General features: G+C 37.1%; 1 protein-coding gene across 3 annotated transcripts in view; it reads right to left on the reverse strand.

The window, feature by feature from the left end:
- The window catches only part of fras1 (Fraser extracellular matrix complex subunit 1), a 232,789-nt gene that overhangs the window by 137,592 nt on the left and 84,362 nt on the right, over window positions 1–10,835 (reverse strand). For all 3 annotated transcript variants that reach the window (XM_070555614.1, XM_015960219.3, XM_054730402.2), the window contains 2 exons: window positions 10,166–10,255; window positions 9,353–9,500 (listed from right to left, as the gene is read on the reverse strand). In XM_070555614.1, coding sequence (XP_070411715.1) covers window positions 9,353–9,500; window positions 10,166–10,255 — 238 coding nt within the window. The remainder of the gene's footprint in view (window positions 1–9,352; window positions 9,501–10,165; window positions 10,256–10,835) is intronic.

A 10,835-nucleotide genomic window follows, 5' to 3' on the forward strand; every position in this document is an offset into this window, starting at 1 on the left:
CTTCAGAGGGAAGCACGCTCTCAGACTTCTGCTTCAGAGGGAAGCACGCTCTCAGACTTCTGTTTCAGAGGGAAGCACGCTCTCAGACTTCTGTTTCAGAGGGAAGCACGCTCTCAGACTTCTGTTTCAGAGGGAAGCACGCTCTCAGACTTCTGCTTCAGAGGGAAGCACGCTCTCAGACTTCTGTTTCAGAGGGAAGCACGCTCTCAGACTTCTGCTTCAGAGGGAAGCACGCTCTCAGACTTCTGCTTCAGAGGGAAGCACGCTCTCAGACTTCTGTTTCAGAGGGAAGCACGCTCTCAGACTTCTGTTTCAGAGGGAAGCACGCTCTCAGACTTCTACTTCAGTGGGAAGCACGCTCTCAGACTTCTGTTTCAGAGGGAAGCACGCTCTCAGACTTCTGTTTCAGAGGGAAGCACGCTCTCAGACTTCTGCTTCAGAGGGAAGCACGCTCTCAGACTTCTGTTTCAGAGGGAAGCACGCTCTCAGACTTCTGTTTCAGAGGGAAGCACGCTCTCAGACTTCTGCTTCAGAGGGAAGCACGCTCTCAGACTTCTGCTTCAGAGGGAAGCACGCTCTCAGACTTCTGTTTCAGAGGGAAGCACGCTCTCAGACTTCTGTTTCAGAGGGAAGCACGCTCTCAGACTTCTGTTTCAGAGGGAAGCACGCTCTCAGACTTCTGTTTCAGAGGGAAGCACGCTCTCAGACTTCTGTTTCAGAGGGAAGCACGCTCTCAGACTTCTGTTTCAGAGGGAAGCACGCTCTCAGACTTCTGTTTCAGAGGGAAGCACGCTCTCAGACTTCTGTTTCAGAGGGAAGCACGCTCTCAGACTTCTGCTTCAGAGGGAAGCACGCTCTCAGACTTCTGTTTCAGAGGGAAGCACGCTCTCAGACTTCTGTTTCAGAGGGAAGCACGCTCTCAGACTACTGCTTCAGAGGGAAACACGCTCTCAGACTTCTGTTTCAGAGGGAAGCACGCTCTCAGACTTCTGCTTCAGAGGGAAGCACGCTCTCAGACTTCTGCTTCAGAGGGAAGCACGCTCTCAGACTTCTGTTTCAGAGGGAAGCACGCTCTCAGACTTCTGTTTCAGAGGGAAGCAAAATGAAAGTTGAACCCACATCTTTTTTATCTGTGAATTCAATGCCGTTCGGCGAGTCTCAAATAACAATTTGGGCATCTTACAGTAAAAAATATACCATTAATGTAAAAAATAAAATCTAAATAAACTACGTTTACATCCAGAATCAAACCCAGGTCTCCTGCACGAGAGTCTGACGTCTAGCTAGGTGAGCTAAAGCACCAAAGATGTCTTTGGCATCTGTAAAATTTATATCCTTGATGACAGCTAAAACAACATTCAAAGAACGGTTCGGAGCGAAAATGGCTATTTTGTTGCTAATTTGCAGGAAATATCTAGAAGAAAGTAGCTATGGGTCCTCAGAAATGTAGCTAGGTTCATCACTAGGCGTTAGGAACAGCGACAAAGTCGCTGAGTTGGCACTGCCTCTCTCTCTGCTGCTAAAGCTACTGATAGCAAATGCTACGGGCGATGCCTGAGCGTGAACGCGCATGAAGCAGCCTGCTCGACCCGAGCAGCTCTCTTTTTCTGTGATTTTACAGAAAAACAGGCAATCACAGTAAAAATGCCAGGGCTCATTCTACAGGACCAGGGCATTGCAGGAGAATGTATGAAGAAGACATTTATTATTTCTATACATGTTTTGGCTGTCAAACTTCCATAATGCCCCTTTAACCCTAAAGCGGAGGAACAACACGAGTCACTTGTGTGGCTCTGACGTCATTTAAAGTTTTGCTGCTGAAAAGAAAAAAACTGAACAAAAAAACAAAACCAAGATTATGATCTCAGGTTTTTGTCATTCCGAGATTTTTCTTCCTCTGAAAGTCATTAAAAATTCAACTCCGACGGTTTCCTGGGGAACCCGTTATGTTCTGAAATGATAAGGTTCAGGAAGACGGAGATGGGAATGTCACACTGGGAAAGCAGAACAAGCAAATGAAAGCAAAGGCTTGTCAGACAACAGGCGCTGCTGCGGCTCTGATTTGTTGTAAAACTCTTGTGGAAATGTGGCTGAGGGATGAGATTAACGCGACAGAAGCAGACACAGGAAGAAGATGACAGGACAGGAGAGTTATGGCAGGAGAGACACTGAACGAGGGAAACAAGAGACGCTCATTTATTCCTAATGGGCGATAAGAATGTCGGAAAGCCGGAACATACGCTCTAAAATCTCCATCACTCTCCTCCTCCAGTCGGCTCGTTTCACTCACTCTTTCTTTTCTTCATGTGACGTTTTGTCCCTCATTTGTCTCCTGATGTCTGGGACTGTGGGACAGGACGTGGCTTCTCCTCAACAACAAAATATTACCTGAGATAAATCTGTTGATTAGAGACGATCAAAAACAGACGAGACTAGCACACAGCCACAACGGGCCTCTGTCCCTGGCCTGCAGCAGTCTAGGGTGGGTGGGGCTTTGACAGGTAACGTCTGGAACATCTGGCAAAGCATGGAGGTAGACCAGAGATCGGAGGGTTGTGGGATCAATCCCAGCTCCCACCAGGGGTCTTCTGCCGACTTGCCTGTGTTGGTGGTGGTCAGAGGGGCCGATGGTGCAAAAGACAGCCTCGCCTCTGTAGCAGGGTACCATCACCAGCAGTGTGTGCTTCATAACCCTAATCCATTGTTATCATTACCTCACCAGTAGTGCCACGTAACCCTGGATTAGCAACAAGCTCCTCGGTTTCCTGGCTCTGTCTCAGCTTCACCAGCGTTCTGTTTATCGGTGACTCTGGATGCTATTCAAGACCAGGGCTACCAGTCGCCAACCATAACCTGTTGCTCTCTTTAAAGGGCCACTCGGGGGGTCGGCCTCCATTTCATATATTTCACGAAACCTTTCTGTTAACTGGAAACAAATCAGTACTTGTGGCCTGCATGAGTTCAAGATCATGCTTTGGTTTACTTTGACTGCTGAGAGAGAGCAAACAGATCTTCATCCTCAGAGGACAGCTTTGCTGCTCGCAGACTGTAAATGCATTTCCTCACAAGGATAATAAGCCAGAATCCCTGAGGCCCAAAATTAAAAACTGCCATCAAGGATAACGCTAGTAGGACGAGAACTAATCCAGGGAAGTTTACCGGCACGGCTGCACCTGAGGAGGAACGTCTCGCTGTATTAAAGCACACATCAAAATAAACATTTCCACATTAGCATTAAAAATGGGTAGCATCAGTCATTACCAAAGTCTCTATAATTACATAATCAAGTCTGAAGGAGTATCAAATCCACTTAGTTAGTATTGATGAGTGAACTGGGCCCAAATTAGTCTGGATTCTCATTATGATCACACATCTGAGGGCCGCTGCAGAGACTCAGCTATGGTTCAGAGTTCAAACTCCACGGCTGTTTCTCAGAGACAGACTTTCATCTCAGACGGCTTAGACATACAGCGGTGTTAAATCTGCTGGGAGATTTTAAGACTGACTTGTTGGAATTATCAAAACTGTATCCTGAGTAGGTTTTAATGATAGAATTCTTACAGAAATATATAAAAACCATAAAAACAATACAATGTGTGTGTGTGTGTGTGTGTGTGTGTGTGTGTGTGTGTGTGTGTGTGTGTATATATATATATATTTATATATGGAGCAACAGTAGCTCAACAGGTTGAGCGGGCTGTCCAGTAATCGGAAGGTTGCAGGTTCGATCCCAGCTCCAGACAGAGAATTCTGCTGTTGTGTCCTTGGGCAAGACACTTAACCCACCTTGCCTGCTGGTGGTGGTCGGAGGGACCGGTGGTGCCTTTACTCGGCAGCCTCGCCTATGTCAGTGTGCCCCAGGGCGGCTGTGGCTACATCGTAGCTCATCACCATCAGTGTGTGAATGGATGAATGATACACTGTGGTGTAAAGCGCTTTGGAGTCCTTACTCTGAGAGGCACTATACAAGGGCAGATCATTTATCATTTAAAGAGGTAACTAATTAACTAAAGAGTTAGCTAAATAGCTAGTTCGTAAGCTAACCGACTAGCTGGTTTGTTAGTTAAACATCTAGTTAGAAAGTGAAACATGTAGCTAGTTAGCTTAAATGGCTACATTATTGGTCCCATGACCAGCTGCTGTAACAGATACAAATACATAAATATAAACAGAGGATCTCAGTTTTCTGAATATTTAAAGCTAATTCCTAGAATGGAAAAACAAGAAGAAAGTTCACATTGGACGACTTTGCCTTGAGACACGAACCCAACATCACACCTGTCTATGACCCTCAGGTGAGAAAGGACCAATAGGAGAGGAGCATTCTGTCCTCTGGCTCTAAAGACAGCTCTGATTAATACGCTAAGAAGATGATTTATGGGCCAGGAAAGACAGGAGAAAGAAAATGTTCTGTTTTCTATTTTTAGCTTCAAACACTGAGGCAGATGAGCTGATGGGTGGTGAACCACATTTTTATGTCCTAAAATGTATAAATGCATTTGTATATATTTACTAATGTGTTTATATCTATTTACTGATGCATTTATATCTATTTACTAATACGTTTATATCTATTCACTAATGTGTTTATATCTATTTACTAATGTGTTTATATCTATTTACTAATGCGTTTATATCTATTTACTAATGCATTTATATCTATTTACTAATGCGTTTATATCTATTCACTAATGCATTTATATCTATTTACTAATGCCTTTATATATATTTACTAATGCGTTTATATCTATTCACTAATGCGTTTATATCTATTTACTAATGCGTTTATATCTATTTACTAATGCGTTTATATCTATTCACTAATGCGTTTATATCTATTCACTAATGCGTTTCTATCTATTAACTAATGTGTTTATATCTATTTACTAATGCGTTTATATCTATTTACTAATGCGTTTATATCTATTCACTAATGTGTTTATATCTATTTACTAATGCGTTTATATCTATTTACTAATGCGTTTATATCTATTCACTAATGCGTTTATATCTATTCACTAATGCGTTTATATCTATTTACTAATGCGTTATATCTATTCACTAATGCGTTTACATCTATTTACTAATGCGTTTATATCTATTTACTAATGCGTTTATATCTATTTACTAATGCGTTTATATCTATTCACTAATGCGTTTACATCTATTTACTAATGCGTTTATATCTATTTACTAATGTGTTTATATCTATTTACTAATGCATTTATATCTATTTACTAATGCGTTTATATCTATTCACTAATGCATTTATATCTAGTTACTAATGCGTTTATATCTATTTACTAATGCGTTTATATTTATTTACTAATGCGTTTATATCTATTCACTAATGCGTTTATATCTATTCACTAATGCGTTTATATCTATTTACTAATGCGTTTATATCTATTCACTAATGCGTTTATATCTATTTACTAATGCATTTATATCTATTTACTAATGCGTTTATATCTATTCACTAATGCGTTTATATCTATTTACTAATGCGTTTATATCTATTTACTAATGCGCTTATATCTACTTACTAATGCGTTTATATCTACTTACTAATGCGTTTATATCTATTTACTAATGCGTTTATATCTATTTACTAATGCGTTTATATCTATTTACTAATGCGCTTATATCTACTTACTAATGCGTTTATATCTACTTACTAATGCGTTTATATCTATTTACTAATGCGTTTATATCTATTTACTAATGCGTTTATATCTACTTACTAATGCGTTTATATCTATTTACTAATGTGTTTATATCTATTTACTAACGCGTTTATATCTATTTACTAATGTGTTTTTATCTACTTACTAATGAATTTATATCTATTCACTAATGCGTTTATATCTATTCACTAATGCGTTTATATCTATTCACTAATGCGTTTATATCTATTTACTAATGCGTTTATATCTATTTACTAATGCGTTTATATCTACTTACTAATGCGTTTATATCTATTTACTAATGCGTTTATATCTATTCACTAATGCGTTTATATCTATTTACTAATGCGTTTATATCTATTTACTAATGCGTTTATATCTACTTACTAATGCGTTTATATCTATTTACTAATGCATTTATATCTATTTACTAACGCGTTTATATCTATTTACTAATGTGTTTTTATCTACTTACTAATGCATTCATATCTATTTACTAATGCGTTTATATCTACTTACTAATGCGTTTATATCTATTTACTAATGCGTTTATATCTATTTACAAATTCGTTTATATCTACTTACTAATGCGTTTATATCTAGTTACTAATGCGTTTATATCTATTTACTAATGCGTTTATATATACTTACTAATGCGTTTATATCTATTTACTAATGCGTTTATATCTATTTACTAATGCGTATATCTATTTACTAATGTGTTTATATCTATTTACTAATGCGTTTATATATTTACTAATGCGTTTATATCTATTTACTAATGCGTTTACATCTATTTACTAATGCGTTTACATCTATTTACTAATGCGTTTATATCTATTTACTAATGCGTATATCTATTTACTAATGTGTTTATATCTATTTTCTAATGCGTTTATATATTTACTAATGTGTTTATATCTATTTACTAATGCGTTTATATATTTACTAATGCGTTTATATCTATTTACTAATGCGTTTATATCTATTTACTAATGCGTATATCTATTTACTAATGTGTTTATATCTATTTTCTAATGCGTTTATATATTTACTAATGTGTTTATATCTATTTACTAATGCGTTTACATCTATTTACTAATGCGTTTACATCTATTTACTAATGCGTTTATATCTATTTACTAATGCGTTTATATATATTTACTAATGCGTTTATATCTATTTACTAATGCGTTTATATCTATTTACTAATGCGTATATCTATTTACTAATGTGTTTATATCTATTTACTAATGCGTTTATATATTTACTAATGCGTTTATATATTTACTAATGCGTTTATATCTATTTACTAATGCGCTTATATCTACTTACTAATGCGTTTATATCTACTTACTAATGCGTTTATATCTATTTACTAATGCGTTTATATCTATTTACTAATGCGTTTATATCTATTTACTAATGCGCTTATATCTACTTACTAATGCGTTTATATCTACTTACTAATGCGTTTATATCTATTTACTAATGCGTTTATATCTATTTACTAATGCGTTTATATCTACTTACTAATGCGTTTATATCTATTCACTAATGCGTTTATATCTATTCACTAATGCGTTTATATCTATTCACTAATGCGTTTATATCTATTTACTAATGCGTTTATATCTATTTACTAATGCGTTTATATCTACTTACTAATGCGTTTATATCTATTTACTAATGCGTTTATATCTATTCACTAATGCGTTTATATCTATTTACTAATGCGTTTATATCTATTTACTAATGCGTTTATATCTACTTACTAATGCGTTTATATCTATTTACTAATGCATTTATATCTATTTACTAACGCGTTTATATCTATTTACTAATGTGTTTTTATCTACTTACTAATGCATTCATATATATTTACTAATGCGTTTATATCTACTTACTAATGCGTTTATATCTATTTACTAATGCGTTTATATCTATTTACAAATTCGTTTATATCTACTTACTAATGCGTTTATATCTAGTTACTAATGCGTTTATATCTATTTACTAATGCGTTTATATATACTTACTAATGCGTTTATATCTATTTACTAATGCGTTTATATCTATTTACTAATGCGTATATCTATTTACTAATGTGTTTATATCTATTTACTAATGCGTTTATATATTTACTAATGCGTTTATATCTATTTACTAATGCGTTTACATATATTTACTAATGCGTTTACATCTATTTACTAATGCGTTTATATCTATTTACTAATGCGTATATCTATTTACTAATGTGTTTATATCTATTTTCTAATGCGTTTATATATTTACTAATGTGTTTATATCTATTTACTAATGCGTTTATATATTTACTAATGCGTTTATATCTATTTACTAATGCGTTTATATCTATTTACTAATGCGTATATCTATTTACTAATGTGTTTATATCTATTTTCTAATGCGTTTATATATTTACTAATGTGTTTATATCTATTTACTAATGCGTTTACATCTATTTACTAATGCGTTTACATCTATTTACTAATGCGTTTATATCTATTTACTAATGCGTTTATATATATTTACTAATGCGTTTATATCTATTTACTAATGCGTTTATATCTATTTACTAATGCGTATATCTATTTACTAATGTGTTTATATCTATTTACTAATGCGTTTATATATTTACTAATGCGTTTATATATTTACTAATGCGTTTACATCTATTTACTAATGCGTTTACATCTATTTACTAATGCGTTTACATCTATTTACTAATGCGTTTATATCTATTTACTAATGCGTTTATATATTTACTAATGCGTTTATATCTATTTACTAATGCATTTATATATTTACTAATGCGTTTATATCTATTTACTAATGCGTTTACATCTATTTACTAATGCGTTTATATCTATTTACTAATGTGTTTATATCTTTTTACTAATGCGTTTATATCTATTTTCTAATGCGTTTATATCTATTTACTAATGCATTTATATCTACTTACTATTGCGTTTATATCTACTTACTAATGCGTTTATATCTATTTACTAATGCGTTTATATCTATTTACTAATGCGTTTATATCTATTTACTAATGCGTTTATATCTATTTACTAATGCGTTTAAATCTTTTTACTAATGCGTTTATATATATTTACTAATGTGTTTATATATATTTACTTAAGTGTTTATATATATTTACTTAAGTGTTTATACATTTCAGAGACTTTATAACACGGACTAATTTACCCTTCATTCTCCTCCTCCTCTTCATGCCGTCGCCCCCTCTAAACCCACGTTTCCCATCGTTTCCGTCCACGTTTGCTCTGAATTTTGTACTCCTTCACTCACAGCTTAATAAATATTCATATTTTTGGACTTATCCTGCGATGTGTTCTTCAGTCTGTTCTAGGTCTGCCGCTAAATATCTGTTTTTTTTTAACTGAGCTACATTGGTGCTGGTGACGAATGTACAGGAAGCGGTGTCCTGACCAATCACAAACTTGCTAACTCCATCACTTTGAATGGATGTTTAAAATTTTGAGCATGTCTCCGCCACCCTCTGCGAGCCCTTGTGCCGACGCATTATGGCGTTGCATGTCTCCGCACCGACGTAGAAGTATAAACCAGGCTTTACAGGGAAAATCAGAAGGTCACAGAACATCTCTCATTAGTAGCAGCGTTACCATGGAGACAGTCGGGGCAACAGTGGCCTTCCTTTATGACAGCCAGGGTCCCAAGTGGGCAGGTGGGGCAGGAGCCAAGGTAACAGGTCACCTGGGCGTCGTGACATTCACATTCACGACAGCGTCCGACAGCCCAGCGAGCCAGGTTCTGAAATCAGAACCAGAACATCGTTAATCAGACTCCGTCTAACCAACCACTCCTCATCCTCCATGAGCCAGGACTCAGGAAGACCCAACCTTTAATATTCGTTATCTCAACAGAAACAAAGGCTGAATGTTTTCTGATATTTTGGCTCTGAGACCTAAAAGAAGGATTCTGTCTGGAACCCCGATGCAGCCTTCCTCCCAGACGGAGCACGGCACGAATCCTCTCTGGAAGCTCTCCCCAGAGCTGCAGCTTCTTCCTAGAGTCTTCCAGTATTTTGTAAACATTCCCTCCTGACGGACAGTAAAATATTAAAACTCCATCTAGTTTTCCTGGGCTGAGCTCTAAATTATGAATGTGATGAAATTCTACAGCATCGGCGCCAAAAGGCTCAGACAACAGTTTGTTGTGAGGACTCCGTCCTAAAAGCAGTCATCTTTCTACACATGAATGTTTCTATCTGAGCTCAGAGTTTAGATCAGGGTTAGGGCGACATCATCTCATTCAGATACCTGCCCAGGTAATTGTAACAGAGGCTTTAGAAGAGAATGACCCAAACCATGCTGTTTACAGTCTGGAGGCTCTGACCGTCTGGAAGCGCAGCCACATTGCGAGCTTCAGATAAATGTCCCTGAGCCGGCAGCGCCGTCTCTGTTTCAGCTCAGTACCTGGTAGGATTTCCCCTCAAGCAGGCAGGATGGTTTCACAGGGGAACACTCCGGGCAGCACTTCCCAGGCAGGTGAACGAGCTCCGATCCCTACGACAAAGAAAACCCACATTTATCAGCAGCTCAGCCACCAGTCTCATTAGAGGTTTGATGTAATCAGTGTGATGATGGATCTACGGGTATCGGACATCTTGGGAGCAGCTTGAGCAGAAAACACCAAGCGAGGGTCATCAGACGTTCTTCAGATCTCTGAACACACTGCTGCTTACCCTGCTTTTGTTCTCAGCTTGGTTGCAAACCACTCCCAAAGAACTCTCAGAGTTTAAAGAGCTAAATAGCAAAAAGGTTCCAGACAAAGAGGATGAGACGAAAGCGAATGGGAACATCTGAGACCCTGGAGGAAACCCTCACAAACTATTCCAGACACTCTGGAAACTCATGAAACCCAGAAATGACATTTAACCCTTTCATTCCCAACAACAGAACGATGACGGTTTTCTTCTTTGGCATTTCTATTCCTTTATTTGAGGCAGTAAGAAGTCATCGTCTGACTCCTGACGATGCTCGCCTTCTCCTTGTCAGGTAAGTGTAGCGGTCTCAGCTTCTCCGGGGCACACACACCACCCAACACCAGCAGATCGTCTCCAAACACTGTTAACCCAGTCAGGGT

The sequence above is a fragment of the Nothobranchius furzeri genome, chromosome 10, assembly GCF_043380555.1.
Source record: "Nothobranchius furzeri strain GRZ-AD chromosome 10, NfurGRZ-RIMD1, whole genome shotgun sequence".
In the NCBI taxonomy this organism is placed as follows: domain Eukaryota; kingdom Metazoa; phylum Chordata; class Actinopteri; order Cyprinodontiformes; family Nothobranchiidae; genus Nothobranchius; species Nothobranchius furzeri.